Source organism: Lissotriton vulgaris, chromosome 2_1 (assembly GCF_964263255.1).
Source record: "Lissotriton vulgaris chromosome 2_1, aLisVul1.2, whole genome shotgun sequence".
NCBI classification, from domain to species: Eukaryota; Metazoa; Chordata; class Amphibia; order Caudata; family Salamandridae; genus Lissotriton; species Lissotriton vulgaris.
Genome location: NC_141687.1, coordinates 471471752 through 471497417, shown reverse-complemented (window position 1 = coordinate 471497417; position 25666 = coordinate 471471752). Strand labels below are relative to the sequence as shown.

Genomic DNA, 25666 nt, shown 5'->3' with positions numbered 1-25666 from the left:
ACGGCCTCGTTGATTATTGAGGTCATAGAGTTGAGGTAGTGGTTGGTCAAAGACTGAACGTCAAGAGTGTCGGTAGGGGGAAGGAGGAGATTGCAGCTGTGGGAAGGTAAAGAATTTGGGTTGAGTTTCCTCAGGTCCCTTTTCCAAACCTTGGATGTAGTGGTTTGAACCGGGTTAAGTTTAACTTTTTCATTGATGAAGAATGTGATAATGTGGTGGTCTGACCAGTCACAGGGTTGGATTGATCCAAGCTGGGTAGAGTTCTCTTTGGAGATGATAAGGTCTAGGATAGAGCCTTTATCATGGGTCGGGCTGTTGCAGATTTGGGTGAGGTCAAGAGCATTGAGGTAGTTTTTGAGACTATTTACCACTGCGTCATTGTGATCGTTCCAATGGAGATTGAAGTCACCAAGGAAAATTTGAGTGTTTTGCCTTCTGGAAAAGGTTGAGATTGTGTCCATGAGTTGTTGAGTGAAGATGAGGTTGTCCCCAGGTTGGTGGTAGATGACGTGCAGAGAGCATACAGGTTTGCTCTCACTGATGACATCGAGGCAGATGCATTCGCAGGAAGTGAGTGAGGGGGAGGTGGCTCTAGTAACTGCAAGGTTGCTCCTATAAATACATGCGATTCCCCCGCCTGTCTTGATGGACCTTGCAAGTCTAACGATGTGATAGTTGGGTGGAACTAGGATGTCCATGATAGGTGACGTAGATTCGGTTAACCAGGTTTCAGTGAGAATGGTTAGATCAGGTTCAAGTTATGTTATGTTATGTTATGTTATGTGGTTTTTATTAGGCGCACAGATGCTCCAGCTAAGCTAAGCTAAGTTCAGGGATTTATATAGCGCACTGCTTACCCAGAGGGTCTCAAGGCGCTTGGGGAAGGAGGTTCAGTTTTTCAGATGCTCCAGCTAAGCTAAGCTAAGTTCAGGGATTTATATAGCGCACTGCTCACCCAGAGGGTCTCAAGGCGCTTGGGGAAGGAGGTTCAGTTTTTGTCGAATAGCCAGGTTTTGAGTTCCAGTGTTTTGATGAGATCAGCGATGTCGGGGAGTGTCTAGGGGCCGACCTGCAGTTGAGAAGTATGCATTTGAGCCTGGGGGTGTATAGGGTGGTAGATGGTTCTAGAGTGAGGGGGACTTTTCTAAGGTTATTTGGGACGGAGCCTCTGTTGTTGTTATGTGTGGAATGCCTAAGGGGGTTAGAGTGAATCGTGGGGATGGAACGGTGTGTGGGGGCTAAGTGGTTTTGGGGAACTGAGTCATATGAGCGGAGGAGGGTGCGTATGTCATGGTCCGAGAGTGGATTGATGGTGCGTCGGGGCGGTTGGTGGGATTGCGAGCGGGGATCGAGGTCCAGTGTGGGGAGATTTGTGCGAGAGGGTGAATAGGATTGGTGGGGCATTTGCTTGGGGGGCGGGTAGGGGGTGTCTGGATTGTGTGAAGAGTAACACTTTGAGGGTGTGTAGATCTTCTTTGACTTGCAGGAGGCTGGACATAATCATGTCCAGCGTGGGATTGGTAAAGGGGTTGGGGGTGGGCACTAAAGGTGAGTAAGAGTCTAGGTTACTGAGGTGGGGGGGAGGGGTGTGGTGCTATTGCAGGCGTTGGTGATATTAGTGGGTGGGTTGTTGTTCGGAAGGATAGGGAGGTTGGGGGGAAGGGTGTTGTTGAGTAAGGGTTAGGGAGGATGTTAATGGTATGGATAAGGGTGTTGGTGGTAGGAGGGGTAGGAGAGTTGGGGGGGAGTGGAGTGAGAGAATTAGTATGGGTGTTGGTGTTATTGGGCCACTTTTTCAAAAACTTTAGCTGGCTCTTGTGTAGACTGTTAAACACATAGCAGCCCTCCAAACATTTAGGAGCTCTTTTGTGGTTCCCCTGTACTCTGTAGCGCACCACAAGCACAATATACACATTTTAAAATGGTTTATTGGTCACGCTACTTAATACTGCACATTAATTTGTATAGATGTTCAAGAAGGCAGGTGGAAATGCTGATGTGACATCACCACTAGGGAGTCCATTTAACCCACTCCCCCCATGATATTTACTAGACGCAATCTAAGGAGGTGTAGTATCAAAAGGCAGGCCCCCTGGCTTTTTTTTAATGTCAAAGCATTAATACGACCAGGCACTAACCTTAACAGACAAATACAACAACATTAAAAGTGTTAGTGATCATACCACCTTACAGTGACATTCGTTAGACCATATTATTGGCTAACTTTTAACTTTGTGTTAATGAAGGTCATGCCAAAGTTTCAATGATTAAGACCTGCAAAAGCATCATTGTCATTTTTTCATTGTCAATAAAGCATTACCATTACAATAAAATAATCGCATGATCCTTTCTGTTACTTTCAACAAGTTGCAAGAGAAACCTTAGAATGATGTATGCCCAAATTATTACCAGATTTGGTATCATTTTGTTTAACTGTTTTATTCTGTAGCCGAGAACAAAGCTTCCTGAGGAAATTAACCATGTAAAATTGGACTTTTGGGACTGCAGCCCTACTTTTCTTAGCCCTGCTTGCTGGATCAGCTCAAAACTTTGTATGAAAGAGCCAAAATGGATGGACTTTTACCGAAACACTTTGTGCACATTTGTCAAACTGTGACAAATGTATTAAACAAAAATATCTTTCTTATGGAAACTCTGACCTAACTGTAAATATATATATGTGAACCTATTTGCTAATATTTTTTGTCGTATCTTTCCCTTTCTCACCTGACTCATTCTGTTTTGTAGCACTGATAATAATTAGGAAAGTATATGAGGATGCTCCTGAAACAAGTAACCCCTTTTCATTTTTTTTGTCTTGATAGGAAATAGAACAAGACATCAAGACTCTAGAGGATGTTCAGGACGAATATGACTTCAAGTTTAAAACATTACAGAGCAGAGGTGAAGCATTTTTAAAGGCTGCATTTTGAGTGATATGACCAGTAGAATTTGATCTAAAAATCCATCTAAGTGTCATTCACTAGTTATTGTTGAGACTTTGGCTTTTGTAACAAAAATTACCTTCGTAAGATCAAAAGTGAGTATTAAAAAATTATCCAGTTTGAGTGGTTATCTAGACCATTAGTTGGGGAAGACGGCAACAAATCAACACCTCATACCAAAATCAGGCACAGTAATATAATTTTCTACTTTTCTAAGTACATATTTATGTTCTTAGAGACTTCTCTGTTTTGTGTCAGGAGGGGTTCCAGTGGAGAGTTCCCAAGCAATTGTGGGGGCATAGAGAGGTTTTCACAGATTCGATTAGTGTAAGGGTGCTTTAGCATGGGGTGACCAGTAAGAGGTTGCAAACTATAGAAGAGAGCTGTGTTGTTGAAGGCCTTAAACACCATTGTTCGGAGCTTATAGTGGGCCTGTTTTTGACAGAAAACCAACCTGTCATATTCAGGTGTGCAGTGGTTGGAGAATCCTGTGCTAACCTGATTAGTATCTGAGTGGTAGCAGTTTTTATTTTGTTGGTGAGGGCAAAAGCGTATTGAGGGAGACATTCCAGTAGGCTGCTGTCAAAGTCTTAATTTGACATTGGCCAGTATGTTGATGGGGTATTTGGTTGTCAAGAAGGACAGGTGATTGCAGATGCTACTGATTGTTGAGAAATTGAAATTGGCCTGCTGTTCTAGAAGAGATGGTGGGAATTTGAGATGCACAAATTGTTGAAGAGACCCCTGAAGTTTCTAGCTGTGGGAGAAAACATTGAGTTGTTGGGGGATGGGGTTGTGCAATGGTAGCTGAGAGGTCCCTTGGGACAGAATATAATCTTTTTCTTTCGGCCTTAAGATGGCATGAGAATTCAAAGGAGCATAGAATGCCACCATAAGAGGTGGGGTAAAGAGAGAACAGTGAAGGCCACAAGATGGATCCCTGGGGACAACAGTAGGTAGATGGGTCAGCTGTTAAAAAAAGGAGCTGAATGAGACAGTAAAAAAGGGTAGAGATGAGAGTAGACACGTCAAGGGAGGTTAAGCCAATATCTAGGGATTGAAGAGTTGTAATGAAGATTGAGTTCTCCACTGCTTAAATGCTGCTTAATCGCAGTGAATAGTCTGTTACCTCTATGGGGTAGGTGAAAAATTCCACTCTGCTGACTCAGTTTGCTGAGTTTGTCCCCCTCCGCAATCTTCTTGGAGAGAGGAGTTCTGGCAAAACTCCACCAACCACCGCGCAGAGGAGTTTTTTCTCATAACGCCTCCTGGTGATATTTCTCAGCACAGGCCGTCGCTGCAGGTTGCAACTGTTCGCTTTGAGAAAGCTGCCGCTGGACTACAAAATATGCTCATGCGGCAAAAAGAAGCAGCACCCTCTGGCGCGCCGAGTGGTGTTTTTTTGCGTATTTATTAACTGTCGAAAAAAATGTCCCTATTGAAAAACAAATAAAATTACTATATGGTTTGTAAAAGCTGATGTGATCATTTATCTGTGCCGTTGATCTGCTCCAGAGATAGTGGATATATTTTAGGACCCGTTGACTGGGCCTGGTTTGAAAATTCGGGACAGGTAGTTTTTTGGCTTTGTTGTTTTGCATTTTCCCTGCTTACCTACCTCTATCTTATCGGGGGTCCCCCTTCTTATTAGTAAATGCAAATGCACTATGGATGAACTGGTCAGGGATATTTGCCAACACTTTTCCGCCTCTCCCACTGATTCCACTAGTGGTTCGGAAGCTCAGGCAAACATTCCTCACACTAATCCTAGTAGCTCCCACATGGGCCCGTCAACCTTGGTTCACCACCCTGTTGGAACTTTCAGTAGTTCCTCATCAAAAACTGCATCTCACATCCAATCTCCTCATGCAGAGCTGTGGAGAGATAAAGCAGCCAGATCCCAGACATCTCAACCTAGCAGACTGGCTCCTGAAGTCCTAGAGTTTGGCTATCTCAGTCTTCCATTAAACAAATAGATTCTACCTTTTATTAATACATCATTCTTAGTGGTGAAAATTATAGTGGATTTGGTGGGGAATTTGTGTTAGGACCCATGAAGTTGTCATGGGAAACACTATGCGTTTTTAAAATACCCCTCACACTAACTAAGAATCCCTTAGTGTCATGCTTCATCATGGGGTCTTCCCGTCCCTCTACGGGGCGGGGCGTGCTGCAACCTACAGAGATGCGGGAGCACTTTTTTAAGTGAAAAAAGCTATGTGTAGTGCAGAGGTGGGAGTGGTAGGGTCGGAAAGAATAGTGGTGCAATTTAAAAAAAAAATCCTGGTTAGTGGAAAAAATAGACTTTATCCGCTTCCCTAACTGGAAACATTGTAAATGGGGAAATTTATGGGTATACTGTTATGAGTTGCCTCCTACCCGGCCAACATGTTTCAAAAGCCATCTCCATGGCTTTCTCGTCAGGAGCATGAGTGATCCCTACTCGCTCACATATTATGTTCATGAAATGTATGCCTAAGTTAATTCAGCTGCAGATCATGGCAAAACTTTTTTTAAGCATGCCAAGAAAAACATACCCATTTGGTATCTTTTGTAACCTATTTGGTATTCTATTTTGAAGAAGGACAAAACGTTTTCGGAAAACTAACCAACTCTTTGTTGCTTTTGCTCCACCTCACAAAGGCTACCCCAGTTCTAAATCCGGTATTGCACAGTGGATAGTCAAATGTATTCAGACATGCTATGCAAAAGCAAAGAGGACTTTAACAATTCCCCCCTCCCCTCAAGAGCGAACAATTCCCATAGCGGACATCTGTAAAGCTGCAACATGGTCTACACCTCACACATTCACAAAACACTATTGTGTAGATGTGTTTGTAAGACAACAAGCTAATGTAGTCCAAGCAGTTCTACGTACACTCTTTCAAACCACTGTAACAGCTACAGGTTAGCCACTTCTTAGGGAGATTACTGCTATATAGTCTATGCAAAGCATGTGATCTACAGCTCATGTGCCTCGAACGGAAAATGCTACTTACCCAGTATGTATCTTTTCTTGGCATGTAGAGCTGTAGATTCACATGCACCCACCCACCTCCGCAGGTAACTTTATCTGTTGCAGTAATATCTTACTTACATGCATACATATGGACATCTCTATTCTACTCTTGCTAACTGCATTCTCACCCTCTGCGGGGAACCAATCTAACAATGGAGTCATTGCCCATGCGCACTATCTCCGAAAGGAAGAGTCACCTACCTCGTGACTGGAAAATACTTTCTCGAAGATATTCAAAGTGCAAACATTCGGACCTAACAGTAGATGGCAGACTTATGCAAAACATGTGAAGCTACAGCTCTACATGCCAAGAACAGATGCATACAGGGTAAGTAGCATTTTCCTTATGTTAGGTGCTGAATTTACACTAAAGGCGTTTCATACCCAAGATTGGGGCATAATGTGGTCACACTACATGTTTTACCAAATTCTTACTTGAAAAATTCAATAAGGTTTTTACTAGGTAAATTTATGCTGGTCGAAGTGCAGTACCACTGCACCTGTTCTACTTAAAATTTGAATGCAATCACCATTTTCGCTCAAACTGTGATGAACATTACCCACTCTGTTGGGCTTAAGCAACTTGTGTAAATTCAGGTACTCTGAAATAAGATTCCCTGAGTTTCTATATTCTGTCTCGCTCGCATGAGCTTTTAACTTGCAGATTATATCACTAGGTATGGTTTGGCCTTTGATTTTCTTAATAAATCAATGTACTGATTTATTTAACAGAGCATGAATCCAGTGGGCTGCCACAGAATGAACTCAAACAAGAACAAATGGTGATCGACAAATTGTTCCTGTCCATGCATGAAAAGAGATTGGTGAGATTCTGTGTGTACATACTGTGTTCATTTGAAACTATACAGTAAGCCTGTTGCTTCTCAACGGTCTTAAAAAGTTAATGTGTTTTTAGACACTGTTGCAAGCTCAATCCAAAGTGTTGGGTAAACATGGTCCTTTGATCCTACTGAAGGTATCATATCTGGTATGGGAGCAACAAAGAGTGCAGCATTCAGAGAGCAACAAAACCACAGTGTTTGATGGTGCATTGGAATAAAATGCATGACATACAAATTGCAAACAAAAGCAATGTTCACTTATACTTATCTCTCCTCGTTTTTCACTTGCATGTTGTCGGTACAGCCATACATAATATGTTTAGGTATATTTAATGAAACTATACTAAATCAACAAAACCTCTTGCAGCAACAAAGCAAAAATTCTACCAGAAACCCTTGTTTAGGTCGAGCATACGAGACCTCTTGTATATACTTTAGTATATACTGATATGTGTATGTACTTTGTGGGCTCAGGAGATAATCCCTAGGACTTGTCTGCTTCCACTTAGAGACTTTTTTTCAGGTCAAGTGTCTCTATTCAACTGTCTTGATAGAAAACTCCCAGTAGATGTCAAACACCAGAATTGCTTTCTGCTTGCTCAACTGCCTCTATTTGACTTTCTTGATCGAAAACGACCAGCAGAGGTCAGTAAAATACCAGAATCACTTTAGCATTCTCTAGATTCCAGTCCATAAAAATTGTCTTCCCAGAGCACCCTCAGACAATTTTATTTTCAAATCTTGTATTTTCAGTGATGTGACCACCGAAGGCCCTCATTTTATATTAAAAACAGCTTTGGACGATACTATTTCCCGCTGAAAGGCAATATTTCTCTCCAGGTGTTCCCATACCTGACGTGGCACGCAATGTGGTGCTTACTTTCCCTCCATGTTAAAGAACAGTAAATGTTACAGCACCCAGGCTAATGTGCTGCATTGCTAAATACAAGTACGGTCCCAAAGGTGAGACCGATTGCATTGCAAATGCTTGCTTTTTTAGCGTTAATCCAGTGGTGAGCAAGAGTTGCAAAAAATGTATTTGGGTAACAAAGGGGAAAGTGAACGTAGTACACCTTGAATATTACAAAAGGTGTGTTCTTCATAGACTCTAAGCTATAAGGACCTCCTGCTGAGAGTTGGCACACAATCCGGAGAAGCATCATGAACCAAATGTTTATTGTTAAGAGCTTCCACACATATAAATGTATCATTTGACATTCATTAGGCCGAGTACTCGCCCCAAAAACTTTATTCAAAAAGTAAATTTAGATATGTGTTGTGCAAATGTCCGGATTAGCCCATTTCCAATGTTCGGATTGTGATCATTTCTGAAACTGCATTTCAAACTCCTTCCCACAGTTGTTTTGTCTCTGGTGTATATTCGCTAAGACTTTCTCAAGGCTGTTAATATTAAAACCGTAGATAATAATACTTGCAGTCTACAACCAATATGTAGTAAAATCAAATTCAGTGCAGAAATTCCTAACACGGATGATGATACATCAGTTGTTAGGTTGATTCTCAGCTTTTCAGCCGAGTCACATAAGATCAGGGATCTTGTCCAGCGGAATTGGAAAGTTCTGCAGACAGATTGTGTGCTATTGCCAAGTAGACCTGATATCACATATAGGAAGAAAGTATCACTAAAAGGACATTTAAGTCCAAAGCCACTTCACAGAAGAGGCAGCAGCCAGGACATTACCTATCACAGAGTTCTATCCCTGCCCCACCTGCAAGGCGTGCAAAATTAGCATCAAGGTAAAGGAATACTCAGTTCCAGGGAAGAAAGTCAAACAATATTTGTAAATTTCTCAATTGCAATTCAAATATTGTAGTGTATTGTTTGGTTTGTCCATGTGGTCTCCAATATATTGGAAGTACAATCCATCCAGCGAAGAACTGTGTATTGGAGCACACACGGGCAATAACCAATCGTGACAATTCTTATCCCTGGGTCAGACACTTTGCTGAAGCATATAATTCCAGAAGGGATACGTTACGTTATTTCTATCTGGTTCAGGTCCCAGTGAAAGAGAGGGGAGGCGATAGTCAAGTTGTTGCGACAGCTGGAGGCAAGATATATAATTGAGATTTGAACTCGCACCCCATGGGTGCTAAACAGTTGCTCATCATTACAATGGGGACTGTAAGGACAAATTTACTTGATCAATGTAAGTGTCAATTAAAAAATAATCAACGATTGATACAGTTGTTGAAAGGCCCATACAGGGCATAATTTTGTATACTGACTCACACCAACGTCTAAGGTGGCGCAATGATGTAATAGCAATGGACTATTTGCCTATGAAGGCCGCGATTTGTTCGTATGTCTTCCTTTTCACACATGTGTGTTTTTGTTAAATGTGTTATTTTGTATAGCCAATGATTCGGTGCACCATCACAATGGGGACTGTAAGCACAAATTAATTTGATTGATGTGAGTGTCAGCTGTAGGTAAAAGAGGCCCATACAGGGCACAATTTTGAGTATTGACTCATAGCAATCTTTTTTTTTTCAAAGCTCTTTTTATTGATAGATCGCACATAATCAGTAGTTAGCAGCACTCCGTACCCCGGAGGGGCTGCAAGCAAGCACTTGTCATCAAATACAGCAATCCATATTTTATCATACAACAACACCCTTAACTCCCGACCCATCTAAACCTTTTCCCACCACTACCCTTCCCCCCAACCCGGATCCACCCCTTCTCCCCCTGGCACAGTGTCATCTACATCCTGCAAAGAAATAACAAGTAACATATATAGTGCTGTACATGGCATGACGCCCTTAGAACCCCTCTACAACAGTCTGTCAGTGTCTCTTGGCAGTGCTGGCGGTTCCAGCCATATGGCCCTGTAGTCTGCCCACCTCTTCCATATTTTGTAATGCTTCCTAGGGCAGCCTCTGGCTTCGAAAATTGGCCTCTCTTAACCCCATGCAAAAATCTAGGCCCTCTTTACCACACCCCTATCTTAGGAGCCTGGGGTCCTTCCAGGCCTGAGCCACGTCCCGCTTCGCAACCACTAGGCCCAGTTTGAGCAGATGTCTCTTGTAGATGTTGCCTCCCACTCCATCAAAGACGTGGAGAAGCCCCAATTTGGGAGTGCGCGGGAGGTCCCAACCCAACACCTCAGCCAAACAGTCCCACACTCCTGTCCAGAATCTAGCAAACCGCCACAGCTCCACACTGTATGTAAGAATGTGCCCAGCGCATGTCCACAGCGCAAGCATTCAGGGGACTCAATCAATCCAGCACGCCAAAGTCTTTCCCTGGTGTAGTAAGCCCTGTGTAGGTATTTAAATTGGATAAAGCGCAGGTGCACAGCAATGGCCGCCCCTCTTGGGGCCTCAAGGGCCTTCCGCCAATCCTCTTCCTCCAGTTCCCCCACATCTCTTTCCCAAGCATCCCTCAGTTTCTGTAGTGAAGAGGAACAGTGTGTGACTAAGGTTTGATAGATGCAGGATATTTTCTTGTCTTCCAGGTCTCCCACGAAAGTTTGGCCTCTATTGGGCTAAACTCCGGCAAAGAGTCCAAGCCCTCCAGAGCAGGTGTAATGGCATGGCGGAACTGCAAATACTTGAAAAACTGCGTTCGGGGCATATGGAACTCCTCACTGAGTTCCTGAAAGGATTTGAGTGTTGTACCTTTTAGGACGTGGCCTAGAGTGGAGATCCCTATGAGTCCCAGCCTCGGAAGCCCTCCAGCTCCATTAGCGCCGGCAATCGACCGTTGTGCCAGAGCGGGGTCTCCTCCGTCAGCCTACCCCACCAACCCATACGGCGCAGTGTCTGCCTCCAAATCTGGAATACCACCTGGGTGGCCCTGGGTAATCCCTTCCTCAGCCGTTCGGAGTAAAGAATGGTATGCAACGTGTTCGGTTCCATGAGGTATCTCTTGAGGGCGTATGCCGGGTCTCCTCTATCCCCATACCACCATTCATTTAGGATAAGGAGGTGGTACGCCTGGTAATAGGATAGAATATCAGACATCGCAAGCCCTCCGCAGTACGTAGACAGAAAACACGTACGTAGGGCTACTCTCACGGCTCCCCCCGCCCACAAGAACTGGTTTAGTGCCGAATTTACTTGACGGAACCATTGTGGCTGGATCAAATATGAAATATCAAAGGATTTGCTCAGAATACACTTATTTTTATAAGGCCCATACATATAGTTCTTCATTAAAAACAGCATTTTATTAAGGGGTACTGGTGAGAATCTTAATACACAAACGAATTATAAAAATAAATGGGCTTAACGCTTTGTAAGAGCAAATTCACAAGTGAGTCTCATGAGGGACTCATGATACTATAGAAATAGACCGCCGATTTAAGATTAACAGCAAAATGTAAAGACATGGAGACGTCAAGAGGGCACAAACAAATCTCAGTTTCCACCATTTATGATGAACAATGGTACATGCCGATGCAAGACACGGTACCCAAAATATATAGGGCACTTAATACAAGGCAGATTTTGGCTTAAATAAAGTTATGAACAAAATTTACACGAGCGGATTTACTAAAGGTTTTGTTATTTTTAGAAAAATCCTACAGGAAAACATGCAGGGGCCACTCAAAGTCCGTGATTCGCACAGTATGTGGCGAACCCATTGTATAACAAAATTATAAATTCCATGTCAAGAAATTTAGTGAATCACGGTCACCAAAGTAAAGAACCGTTTGATCCAAAGGTGGACTATTATATTAAAAACGAGAACAACATACACGTATTTTAATATTCCGCAATACCACTTTTACAAATAAGAAGCAGAGCCCTGCCCCAGCACCCAAAAACTTACTTCGAGTCCAGCACCCTTGTGAAGCGATCCAACGTCACGGCGGCATTTTACTTGCTAGAGACATGTGAAAATGACAGCGTTTAAATAACCCACCCAAGCTCACAGCTGTAAGCAATTTCATTCAGCGTGCGCCGTAAATTGCCCCTATAATGATCACCATCTTGTAATGGTGTGCTTCAGAGGTTATAACCTCTCACTAGATCATTTATTTCAGAAAAATATGCAACACAGAAAATACATGATGTCCCTATAAAAGCCTCCAGTGCTTCTCAAATTTCCAGAAGTATATTTATGCCGTACATGTCGAAATCGCAATGTGTTTACATAATGAAAAGTCATCCAGGTTTCATAAGTAAAGAATGTGGCCATTTTGTAGTGTATGGCAAATCGTATGGAAGCCCCAACACAAGATTGATAGTAAAGGTATTGAATTTTTTTCAATGCTCCAATACAATATATGGAACATACTAGGTGAACTAATATACATTGATAATAATTACCATGAGTAAAGACCAAAAGATAAAAAACGGTTAACCGTTTGTAATATTGGCGATTTTTATATAGTGTATTCATGCAGACCAGAGATACAACCATATCTGGTTATTGAGAGTTTTTCAGAAACTCATATAGGCTAAGGGCCTTAATACAAGTTTCGGTGGTCCTGCAGTGGGCAGCATTTTTATTTATTTATTGAAGTTTTATATAGCGCTGGCTTCACCCAAGGGTATCAGAGCGCTTAACATAGTAGGTATGATATTCAAGAATAAAGGACAAGTGTATCAAAAAAGCAATCCGGTAAAGTACACAGAAATAACATAATGAACGTAAAGGTTATAGGAGAGATCAGATAAATGCTGATCAGCAAGAAGATATAACATTAAGAGGATGTCGTAACCTATTATTATACTATACACATTCAGCTAGGTTAATTTAACAGACTCAGGCTGGCAGGTATGGTGCATGAATAAGGTGAGATGAGAGTTGAATTGAGTTGCGAAGTTACGGGTAAGGGATTTTAAGGAGGGGGTGAGTTGGGAAGTGTGGAGAGAGATTGAGAAGGGAGGGGTTTTCTCGTAAATTTAATGGGCCGGGCATATATGGTTTGGGGATAGGTTTAAGTTAAGGAGTAGAAGGGGGAGGAAGGAGGGGTATGAGGTGAGTGGGGCAGAGAAAATTGGGGAAAGGGAGGGCGTAATAAGTGTAGTACACAAGGGCTTAAGACCCGCAGTATTTGCTGCGCATGTGTGTTTTAAGGTCTTTTTTTAAGTTGAGATAGGAGGGGCTTTCTCGTAGATTTTTACGCAGGGCATTCCAGATGCTGGGGGCCTTTCAAGAGAAGGAGCGGGATTTTGAGGTTTGTTTTTTTTAAAAGCAGGGGGAAAAGGAGAAGGGAGTTTGTGCTTCTCAGCTGGCAGGCGCAACCCGCTTTCTTGAGTTTATTTGAGTGATAAGATGGGGTTTTTTGGTAGAGGGCTTTATAGGTAATGCAGGCTATTTTAGAGGAGGAACGTCCTTCAATAGGAAGCCAATTAAGGGCCTTGAGTGCAGGTGATATGTGATCGAAGCGTTTGCAGTCCAAAGTGAGCCTAGCCGCTAAGTTGAGGACGGATTTAAGGGGGGTATGGTGAATTTTGGGCGTTCCTGCGATTAAGGCATTTCTTTAGTCAATTTTCGTGAGGACTAAAGATTGGACAATCAATTTGAAATCTTCAGCGAGGATAAACAGTTTGATTTTTTTAATATGCCGGAGTGTGGGAGGTGCTCCCTTTGCCAAGTTTTTTATTTGGGAATTGAGCGTTAGCTCTCTGTTAATGGTGATGCCAAGAGATTTAACTGATTCAGCAAGGGAAAGAGAGCAGTTGAGGGCATTAAGGTCAGAGATACAAGATTGAATGGTGAGAGGATTGTTTTTAGGAGTAAAAAGCATGGTTTCAGTCTTGCTGGGGTTGAGATTAAGGTGATTGGAGAAGAACCAAGCTTGAATCTTGATTAGGGCAGAGTTGAGGTGAAGAATATCGACGTGTGATTTAATGTTATAGTACAGTTGGGTGTCATCAGCTAATAGGTGGTTATTTATTCCGGCTTGTTTGAGTATGAGGGTCAGGGGTACCATAAAGAGGTTGAAAAGTGCGGGAGAGAGAATTGATCCTTGTGGGACACCAAGGGATACAGGTGTGGGGGAGGAGAGGTGGTTTTGTATTTTAACTTGTTGAGTTCTGTGTTGGAAGTAGGTGGTAAACCAATTAAGGACAGCGCCATTTAAGGGTTGAGTGGTTTACTGTGTCAAATGCAGCTGTAAGATCGAGAAGAATGAGTATGCAGGACTCTCCCTTATCTAGGGCGAGGTGGAGATCATCTACTATAGTAAGCAGTGCTGTTTCTGTGCTGCAACCTTTGTGGAAACCGGATTGAAGAGTGTCGAGTAGGTTGAAGGAGTCAATGTGTTCATCTAATTGGAGAAGGGCATATTTTTCGAGGGCCTTGGAGAGGAAGGGGAGGTTAGAGATGGGGCGGAGGTTATTAGGGTCATTAGGGTCGGCTTTGGGGTTTTTAGGAATGGGTGTGATCTGGCCAAGCTGGAGGGAAACTGGGACGCACACTGTGGAAAGAGAGGAATTGATTATACTGGTCCAGTAAGGGGCAATGATGTGCTTTAGTTCATGGACCAGGGGGGATGGCAGTGGGTCTTTTGTATGAGACTATGGTTTAAGTTTGGATATGATGTTAAAGACTTCTATTTCTGATACAGGATTGAAATTATGCCAAGAGGCATTGTTTTTAAGCAGAGGTTCAGTGGGGCTAACTTCAGGTAGGGTGGGTGAGGGTAGGAAAAGGAACGGTGTGAGGGGTAGGGGTATGAGGGAAAGTGGAATTCGAGTCCCATCAGGAGGACATTGGGAGGTTGGGGGGGCTGTGTAGGAAGGATTTATCAATTTTGCGCAAAAAAAGCTTGCAATTTCAGCACATTTGTTGGTGGATGCAAGAAGGTTTGGGGGGGCCATGGATGTTTGGTTTCTAACAATGTTGAATAATTCTCTGGGTCGGTTCTTTGCCCTGGAGAGTTGTGCGTGGAAGAAGGAAGCCTTTTCAGAGAAAATGTGTTTTTGTAGGTAGCTATAGCGTTTCTAAGGAGGATTAGGTGGGCAGGGGCGGGGTGAATTCTCCATGTTCTTTCAGCGAGTCTAAGTGAGCGTCTTTTATTGTTGAGGTCTGAGGTAAATCAGGATTTGGAGGGAATATTTTTCAGTGTTTTAGTTGTGAGAGGGGCGAGTTGGTCTAAGACCTCAGAGGCTGATCTGTTGTAGTGCTCTGTGAGTTCATTTGCATTGAGAGAGGGTGGGGTGAGACTGAATTGAGCTTGGAGTTTAGACTCAAGTGTACCTGGAGGGATTTGCTTAAGATTAATAGTCGTAATCTTAGTTTTGTTATTTCTGGTCGGGGCGGGTGGGGAGATTTTGAACAATATGAGGTGGTGGTCAGACCAATCAGTGGGAATGATGTTGGATAGGGAGGCTTAGTCCTCATTTGCGAAGATAGCATCGAGAGTAGCCCCTTTGGTGTGTGTCGAGGAGTGGCAGAGTTGCTTGAGGTCACTAATCTCTAGAAGATTAGAGAGAAGGATGAGAGTGGGATCATCAGGTTCATTCCAGTGAAGGTTAAAGTCACCAAGAATTAGATTTTTGGAGTTAGAAAGTAGTGATTGCGCAAGGAGGTCAGATAGTTCTTCAGCGAAGGGCAGAGGTTCACCAGGAGGGTGGCAGATATTTTGAAGTCGTATTGGAGGTGAGCCCTTTGAATTAAGTTCTGCGCCAAGATATTCAAAGGTTGTGTAGTCCGTAATCTAGCATTGGGAGATTTGGAGTTCTTTTTTAAAAATGATTGCTAGACCACCAGGGGGATTAGTAGGTCAAGGAAGGGGGTTGAGTGGTCATTGAGCCAGGTTTCTGTGAGAAAGGCGATGTCTATATCTTCACAAAGGATGTTTTCGGATATTTTGGTTGCATGTCTGACAGCTGTGCGGAGGTTCATGAGTATGCAGGACAGGGGATTAGGGTTAGAGTTAGGGGGAGGGCATGGAGGGATGGTGGTGAGTTTGGGGGGCGTCTCAATCAAACAGGGATGTTTGATTGAGGGAAGGTAGACTCCTTGCGAGAGGGCTTATTAGGGTAAGGGGCACAGATGTCAGTTAGGTTGGATTCAGGAGGAGAGTGGACTCTGCTGATCCCTATAATAATAGGGGTGTTTGATTGAGGGATGGAAGAATCTTTGAGGGTGGGCTTATTACGGTATGAGTCGCAGATGTCAGCTAGGTTGGAGGCGGAGTAGTCATTTATGGTGCGTAGAGGTCTGTGTGAGCGGTTGAGAAAGGGGGTGGATTTCCACCGTTTGGGATACAGGTATTTGCTAGGGCCATAGTCTTAAGAGGCCCATGAGGAGGTTCTATGTTTAGGGGATTTGAAGTTTTTGAACTCTTCCCTAAGTCTAATAAATTCAGTAGTCAAGGTGAAGATATTGTGTTCAATGTTACAAAGAGTCTGAGTTAAAAAAAAAAGGTGGGATAAGGTAGGGGCGGGGGAGGGGAGGGAGTATGGTCATAATTAGCTGGGGGGGTAGGTTTAGGGTTGAGAGAGGGAGGGGATGGTGTAGGGGCAAGAGCAGCGGAAGGGGTGAGGTGAGAGTCTGTGGGAGGCCGAGAGGAGGTCAGAGAGGGCAAAGGGCGAGGGGCGGGGGATAGGGGTAATGCTGAGCTTGAGGAGGTGGAGGCCTGGTGAGGGGAAATGGAGGACGGTGAGTGAGGAAAAATAGTAGGAGGGTTGGGGGTTGGAGTGGGGTTCTGTGAGGAAGGAGAAAGGGAAGGAGGGAGTGTAGTAGCTAGGTGGAGTGTGCGAGATGGTATATGTTGGGATGGAGGAAGGGCTGAGATGGGGATCATGATTGGGGCTAGGGGTGAAGTTGGGGGAGAGTGTGCGAACGTGTGTGTTGAGATGGAGGAAGGGTTGAGGTGGGGGTCAAGGTTGGAGCTAGGGGCAGCGTTGGGGGAGAGAAGGAAAGGTTGGGATATGAAAAGGGGTTAAGGAAAGACGAGCATTAGTGGACTAGGTGATTTGAGGAATGGAAACCGATTTAGGTGAGATGTGGGGGATGAGGACAGGAGAGTGCGGTAGCATGGCGTTCAGTGGGAGGGGTATGTCATTGAGGTTTGGAGTAATTGTGTGGTGGGGTTGATGTAGGGGAGTCAGGAGAGAGCAATGAGGGGTCTTAGGGTTGAGCAGGTGTAGGGAGAGGAGTTGGTAGGGAAATCTGGTGAGAGAGGGTGTTGAAGTGATGTTCAAAAATAGTGAGATGGTGTTCGGAGGCTTGTATCAAGATGATACCTGTTTTGAAAATGAAAATGTCAATTTCACCAAGGAAAAGTGGAGAAGGGGTGGTGAAAATTTAAAAACCATAAGGAATTTTAAACGATTTAGAAATAGGGAGGTGGTGTAGCAAGGTGCTTTTCCATTTGGAAGGGCGTTTGGAGTAGAAGATATAATTAGTGTTAATGGCGAAGGTGAGGCTGTGGTAGTTGCCAACAGTAAGGGTCAACAGTAAGGGTTTCAGGGTGCTGTATAAGTAGTTTATGTTGAAGCTTTTTCTTGGCATTTTTGGAACGGTTGGGAGGGTAAGGAATGGTACAGGAGTTGGGGCCGTGTTTGGTGAGGGAGCGGTGTTTAGAGGGGAGAGAGGGAAGGAGGAGGGAAGTAGGAGCACAATTGTGGGAGGACATGATAGGTCAAATTAGTTGAAGGAAGAGTTGTAGTAAAGAGGGGAGGGAGCAGTGGCGTAGTGAGATTTAAGGACACTGCAAGGGGAATAACTCAGACGGTCGAGTGCGGAATTCTTATCTGTTGGTATCGGTTATGATCCTCAGTCATTGAACCATACCACGTAGGTCCAAGAGATCTTATGTCGCCAGGGTGGGCTATCGAGAAAATTGAGATTGGAGAGATTTTAGTTATCCCCAGACGAAATTGGTTCAGTATCAAAAGAAGACCTAAAGGAAATACATTGGGACTTTGTGGCTATCCAAATTATTATAAATTGCAAGAGATGATTTACCAGGAAGTTTACAGATTTTAAACCATGCCCTTGGTACTAGCTTGTAAATTGTATATCCAATTTAGATATAAATAACTCCCTACAAAAAAGTTCTGATGCAAGTGGTTGACAGCTCCACCACGGGGCGACATCTGTCCTGCCCGGGCAGGAGCATCTGAGTCACTCATTTATACATTATTCTCCTGTCCGGCCTATGGCTCTCAAAAAGCTAGATGGATATCAGACGGCACCTGGAGGATTTTAGGATGCTTAGTACTGTTATTAATAGATTGATGGTATATTCAATTGCAACATTTCTTATATATGTCTAAATCTGGCGTAGCAATTGTATCCAAGCCAAGGAGTAGATTGTGTAATTTTACCTTAGGGATGAAGGGTGTCTGGCCATTGGCACTTCGTGCTTGCCTAAGAAGGATGAGAGACTCTTGCTGTATCCAGAAAACATTCTTATATTGTCTAATCTTTTCTTTTTCTGTACTTGTCTCCTAATCATTTTTAATACATATATATTCTGTTACGCTGTGATGTTTTTATTTGATACAAGCTCTTTTGCACTGTGTTGTCACTCTTGCATTTTATTATTATTATATCGTTAGATATAGGTGTTCTCTTGTACTTTAAAGACATCTTTTTGATTAAGTGACAGACTTCTAAAATATGATCTATAGAAATTAAATTGTCATGTTTACAAAGCATTTTTAGTATTGTTGTAAAAGCACCCAAACAGATGACTGGATGCTATTATCTCTCCAAACTACAAAGACACTTTTTTTTTTTTGTTATCTTGCTCCCTTTCCAGCCAGAAAACGATACGTTTTCTTTGAGGTGATTGTTTTTTACATTATGTTTTTAAATGCCAAGCCTTATAAACTAAGATGATAGGCTGCCAAGTCCAGAATTAATAGTAATGGGTAGCGGAAGTTTTAACCCATGTACAACTGTTATAATACAGGAGGCGTAACTATTGGTTTCAGCTGGTGAAACAGAGTGCTTTCCCACAAAGGGCTTTAGAATGTACAACGCATGTGGAGCAATCTCAATGAAACCAAACAAATGTTTGTATAGCATGGTTATATCCTGGTAGGTTTTTTTTTGTCAATGTACACTGCTGAGATGTTTTTATTTTTTAAATTGTACCGCACACAAAAGCACACACAATACAAAGTACAACTGTGCTTTGTAGAACACGGCTGCAATTTAATTTACATTTAACCACTTACTATTTTAACCAGGACGTCATACAGAAAATAGCTGATCTGCTACAGGTTACCGACCAGACACAATATGCTTTAATTAATGATGAATTGGTTGACTGGAAGCAAAGACAGCAAATTTCCTGCATCGGAGGGCCACCCAATGCTTGTCTGGACCAGTTGCAAAACTGGTAAGTTGTGCTATCTGGCGACAAACCAGGGCAACTGATTTAAATGATGCTTTCAGAATTGGAAGTAATTTAACGTTAATTTTTTTGCATCAATATTTATTATTAATATAAAAAGGACCTCACACGTGCAACCAAAGATAATTTCACTTAAGCAAACAGACGCAAACAAAATTTGTGAAATGTGTCACACTAGTCTTAACTTAGACAGTATTTACCCCTAACGATTCTAAATGTATTGAATAACTTTGCAGACGTCGCCTAGAGAACTCCATGTGCAGGGCTCCTTTATTCGGCCTTCAAAAGGATTTGGAAACTGTACTCCAACTGATGTGTTTTTCACTTGTATCTGTGTTTCTCTGACTACTTATTTTATGTTCATTCTATAGCCATTTATATTGTTTCGTTCCACTCAGTTTTGAATGTTCTTCATATACATTACAAGCTGCATGACTGCACTATAACCCATTTCTACCTATTCCCCTGATTTCTCAAAATGCATGGTCTTGACACACCAGACCTATCTGATGTTACTAGACGAGAATGTTACCAATAGATATCTAGAAGATGCATCAAAGGCCTGATTCACAAAGGAAAACATACACATTTATATGTGTACAGTTTTTTTTTTTGGTATTCGCAAACAATGAGTTAATAGTACGTTTGCGACTGCAGAGACTCCACAGTTGGGACGGAGAACTCTTCGGGGCCTGATTCACAAAGGTAAAGTTACACTTTTGTGTAAGTTTACATTTGTCTTGGTATTCACATACTGCTAGTTAATAGCAAGTGTATTGTAGTTGTAATTACATTTATATAGCGCTTGCTACCCCTGATGAGGAGTTGAAGCACGTTTACGGTGAGTACCAGTACCCACGGTTCGTAGTCAATCATAGTACTTATTCTTGGTTATTGTAATGAGTCATGTTCTCTCGAGAAAAGATTGCCTGATTTTACTCCAGTTACTTTGTGATTGTATTAATACCAAGTAGGTATGCTCATTAGTTGGGACTATGTGGTTTCAGGTGAATGGTTGTTGAGATAGATAGGCTGGTGGAGATTAGGTAAAGTTAGATTACAGGGATAGGGTTTTAAAGACGAGAGGTGTGATATATATGAAAAGAGGTATCCGTCAATTGCATTATCACAATAAAAAGGATTGAGGCAGACAGGCATAAGACTAGGTGGAGGCCATACTCTGAAAGAAAAGGTATGCAGTGGAAGGAAGGTAAAAGAAGGTCACTCTGAAGGAAGAAAGAATGTTAAGGTCAATTTTTTCATGCAGATTTTTAGGAGTATAGTGGTGGAAGGCTTTCTGAGATAGCAAGCATTGGTAGAATGGAAGCTGCAGAAAGAAACCGCATCATACCTTGTGCTCCATATCCGGGGCAGAAAGCTTAAACATGTGGTTCTGACTGTACGCAACATTTAAACAGGCCTAACCTGTTTACCAAGCCTAGGTCAGCCCTTTTAAACAGTCTGGCATATTGCAATCTTGGTACAAGGTCTGTACGCTGTACAAGGGGTATTGGTGTAGAAACAAAAAGGTATCATTTAAAGCTCTTCCCTCAATTTTCTTTTTAAATATATACCCTCAATATTCTGTAATTAAAGGTATTTCATTCACTCACTTAAGTTATTTGGCACTGGTTGAGAGTGTCTTGTCAAGCATAGTCAGATTTATACCCTGTTTGGTTACCTAATCCCATCCAAGTGTATGAGGTAGAGAATGGCAACAAGGCTCAAAAACACTGCGCCACCCAGTTTAGTCACTCCTGTAGTACAGCACACATATTGCACCCTCAAACGACCCGCTCCCACATGGACATAAATTAAATACAGTTTAGACAGAAAGATGAGAGGCAATACAAATTATATGGGATGCTTCAATGTTCAATAATAGTGCTTTCACTGAGTTCTTGTGTACATAGGAAGGTTCTTTATTTCTTGAGTTTCTTCGACAAGCAGGCACAGCCATCGTGTTTCGCCCTAGAATGGGCTTCTTCAGGGCTGTAAATACATACAAGTATTGATTGTAAAAAAGTACGTATTTCCCCATGTACAGGTTTCTTCAGAAGTATACCCGCGTCACTTAGGTGACTCAGTTACTTAATGGAAAAAGAATCAGCTGTGAGAGGTTGTGAAGAGAAACGGAAAGTGCCATAGAATGTGTGACATTCAAAGACTAAGCTCCACCTTTTGAGAGACAAAAAAGGTTCTTTAAGCAATAAGAGATTAGTGTTAACTACATCTACATAAAGTCCAGCAAGAAGTAGACAGCCATGTGTAGTAATGGGTGGGCAGGCAGAACATAAGGCGTGTTCGGGAAGCATATCCCCCTTTCCAGTGAGTCTACCAAAGCAATTGGTCATGGTGCCACACCAAGTTAAACCCTAAGAAGTCAGGAAGTACAAAGTATTAAGTGCTTACCAATGTATTGAGTGAGCACTATCCAAGAAGTCCATGTAGGAAACGCCAACATACGACTGTACTTGTACCGTTCCTTGGTCACTCATGTAATTCCTCTAGTTCATCAAGTGTTACACTATAGTACCCTAAACACAGAAAGAATTCATTTTACGTGCACGTGATTCACCATCAATATAATTTTGTTGGTCCCAACACCGTATAACCAAACCTACCAATAATCAACGTGGGTAATCTTCTCAAAATCATAGATTAAATTGTGGAGTATTAAAATTTGCAAAGGTTCCATAATCCTAAATTTGTGTGGTTAAAGTTGCACTTCACATCCAGTGCCTATGTAGTGTGAACTATCTGCAAAGTAGTGAATGATAGCAAAAAAAGTTAAAAACCAAAGCACAAATAGTGGCCATGAGGACTTGGTAGTCTGCTGACCTCTGCAGGCCCAATCCCTGTGATGGCAGGCATTCCTAATGGGTCGCAAACTGAAACGTACCTCATTAATATTCATGAGTTAGGTCGTTTTGCAACACTCTAGGAATCACAGGTATAAATCAAAAAGTTTCATACATAAGGAGTAGAGATTTTCTAATAGTGATTTGGATAAAATCACTATTGGGCTTGGACATGTGGAAATTGTTTTTTTCTGTTATCAGGTTTTAATGTGTTTGAACAGAGCACTAGGTGTTCACCATTGATTGTTTTGTCTTTACCCTTTTGAAGAAAAAAAACTTGCCTGAACAATCATCAGGCTCACTATGACCTTCGTCGCCTGAGCAACCGGATTCTTCTTGATGCCTCTTCGGGCTCCTCCCTTTTAGGGCCTTCATCTTCTCTCTTTGATCTTCGAGAATGTGGTCAGTGTAATGGAAAGGACCCCTTTTCAATACTGCTCACAATGTAGAGTGAAGTACCCCTGGACACACCTACATCAGGATTGCAATTTCTGTCTGTCCGCCGAGCACGAAGACCTTGGGATACTGACACAAACATGATTTCACTCTACACTCTTCAGATGACCCTCCACTAGGTCACCCCTCGCCACACTCACCTGGAGGTTCCCCACATTCATCACTCAGACGTAGTCTATCCTGTCCGTTTGACACTTTAATGGCCCTTTTTGCCAAGCCCAAGGATAACCCCTGCAACAATTATGATGTTGATCTACATGGGGCCACTGATACATGCCTTTATCCTGCCGAGCCGTCGCCCCTGATGACACTATCTAATATCTCAGGGTCGTTTATCGGGCCATTGACATCCAAGAGGATGAGGATTTCTTAGTGGAGATGCTCTCCTCCACACAGCACTCTGTCCATTTTTCACCCACGCGTATGGGTATGCTGAAGACCTCTCCTGAAACACTCAAGGAACCATCCAAACACAGGATGGTCATTCCTAGGGTGGACAAGTAGTATAAAGTTCCCCCTCAGATCCTCTTTACATCAGAGGGCGGCTTTCCCCAAACCGCCCGATAGTCCACACAGCCTGCAAGCATGCTAACTATCAGGGCATCAGTGACACTCCACCCCTGGAAAAGAAGTGCAGAAAAGTTGATGCTGCTGGCAAATGCACCGCTGTTCAATCAGCCAGCCATTACGTTGTGAAATTGGTGAAATAAAAATGAGGAGCTTCTCCAACATCTCCTGGAACAGTCCCAAAAATAAGGCTGTGACTTCTTCAATGGGAAAATTATATCTAATAACACTGTTTGGTGTTCCCTAGATGCCATGGCCACATCTGCACGTGGAATTAACTTGAGCATGCTTGTCTAACGCCATCCCTGGTTACATGTCTCTGGCTTCAAGCCAGAAGTGCAATAGCACCTGCTCTTGAAAGGGAGAACCTCTTCGAACTCCAGGTTGACCAAATGCTTGAGAAAATATATAAAGATACAGACACATCCAAGGCCATGTTTGCGCTCCAAGACATATTCTCCCTATGGCTCTTTTTGCAGGTCCCAGTATTGTGTCAGTGCAAGGTCCACCTCCACCTGAAGCCTCTACCTCCTATCAAAGGCAGCAAAGTCAGCATACTCCTTTATGGGGCTTTGTTAGAATGGGTTACGGGGCTAACAACTTCCGAGGCAGAGGGAAGGGCGGTGCCGCCAAGGAAACCTGCCTACCAAACAGTGACTTGCTCACATTTATCCCCCCCTTCAACCTTCGGGATCACACTACACCTGTCTGGGGAAGTCTACAGGCGTTTCTTCCAAGGTGCCAGAAATCACCTCTGACCAGTGCGTCCTCCCCATCATAGGTCAGTGTTAACGCTTTGAGCTCACCACAAACTCATCAAACACCCCACCATGCAAACACACCCTCTCCCCAGAACATCAGCGCCTCTTTCAGGAGAAAGTAGAGTCACTCATTCACAAAGGGGCCTTAGAGCCTGTGCCGCCATCCCAGCATGACAAGGGTGTATTCCCTGTACTTTTTCATCCTCAAGAATGGTGGGTTTCTCAGCCACATACGTGATCTCAGGCCCCTCAGCAAATACTTTCCGTCATAGCACTTCCATGGTAACACTCCACAATGTTATCCAATTACTGCAGCAAGCCAACTTCAGAACCTCCCTTGATCAAAAGGACGCCTACTTTCCCATCTTGACCCAACCTGCACACCGCTGGTACCCCCGGTTCATGGTAAATCACCACCATTACCAATTCAGAGTGCTACACTTCAGTGTCCCTATAAGCCCCAGGGTGTTCACAAAGTGTCTTGCTGTGGAAACCGCTCATCACAGGAAGTATGGCATCTGCATCCTCCCTTATTAGACTCGCTGATCAAGAGCGCAGCCAAACAGGAGTGCGTGGCTCACACACAGACCACTATAGACTGGGATTCATCATCAGTTAAAAGAAAATCCCACCTCCAGCCACTTCAGATCAGGCCCTTCTCAGGGGCGGTGCTCCACTCAATCATCGGTAAAGCTAATTCCAGCCCTGCATGAGTCGAAGCTTTCCTATTGTTACTTTCCCTGTTTCAGCCAGATCGCCAAATAATGGTGAAGACTGTCATGCGCCTCCTCGGCATGATTGCCTCCTATGTTGCCATGGTTCCCCATGCCAGGTTGACCATGCGTCTGTTGAAAGAGTCCCTAGTTGCGCAATGGTTTCAAACTGAGGGTGACTGGGAGGATTTAGTGTTGATCTGGGGCTACACCCACTGCTCTCGCAATTGTAGAAAAGCAACAGTCTGTGCAGGCAGACCCTTTCACAACCCAGATGCTTTGGTGTCCATCACAACGGACACTTCTCTCACGGATTGGGGGGTGCATTTATAGTATTTGACTATATACGGTATGTGGAAGCCCTATCAACAGAGTCCTCACATTAACTACCTGGAGCTGTTGGCCATTCAACTCACACTCAACGCTTTTATCCCTGACATTCAGCTTAATGTGGTCATTATACACACAGGCAACATGACTGCCATGTTCTATCAACATTGGCACAGGGCATTTAGCGGTGGGCACTCCACCACAAAGTCCATCTACGTGCAGAGTACTTACCAGGGATGGACAATGACTTTGCAGACCTACTCAGCAGGATGCATCAACAAATCCATGAGTGGGAACTCGGCCCACAGTTCCTACTTCTGTTCTTCCAATGTTGGGGGTTTCCTTACGTAGACCTCTTCGCACCACCGAAAACGCAAAATGCCCAAACTTCTCCTGCAGGTATCCACACTCACAGTCCACAGGCAATGCACTATGGATGAACTGGTCAGAAATGTTTGCCTAGGCTTATCCACCTCTCCAGCTTCTTCCATTCGTGGTTTGGAGGCTTTGACTAAACATCCCTCACTTTCATTCTGGTGGCTCCTACATTGGGCAAGAGAGCTCTTGTTCACCACACTCCTAGACCTGTCTCTAGTGCCCCATGAGACTCAGCTATGCAACCAGATAGAACTTCTTAGGCAGAGCAAGGCACAGTCAGTATCTGAACACCAAGCAACTCAAACTTGCGATCTGGCTCCTGAGGTCGTAGAATTTGGCTATCTCAACCTACCTCCGGAGTTCATAATCATCCTTAGGAAGGTGCGCAGGCCTAAAATGTCAGCCTGCTATGAATGGAAGAGTTTCGGCAATATCTTTTTAGGCTCATCGACCCGCTCATGTCAGCAGTCCAAGACATTGTCCGTTATTTGCTAC

At 43.3% G+C, this 25666-nt stretch overlaps 1 protein-coding gene across 4 annotated transcripts in view; it reads left to right on the top strand.

The window, feature by feature from the left end:
- Positions 1 to 25666, top strand: part of STAT1 (signal transducer and activator of transcription 1) — a 590542-nt gene that overhangs the window by 69233 nt on the left and 495643 nt on the right. For all 4 annotated transcript variants that reach the window (XM_086955384.1, XM_086955383.1, XM_086955382.1 and 1 more), the window contains exons 6-8: positions 2826 to 2904; positions 6697 to 6788; positions 18939 to 19090. In XM_086955384.1, the coding sequence (XP_086811510.1) occupies positions 2826 to 2904; positions 6697 to 6788; positions 18939 to 19090 (323 nt within the window). The remainder of the gene's footprint in view (positions 1 to 2825; positions 2905 to 6696; positions 6789 to 18938; positions 19091 to 25666) is intronic.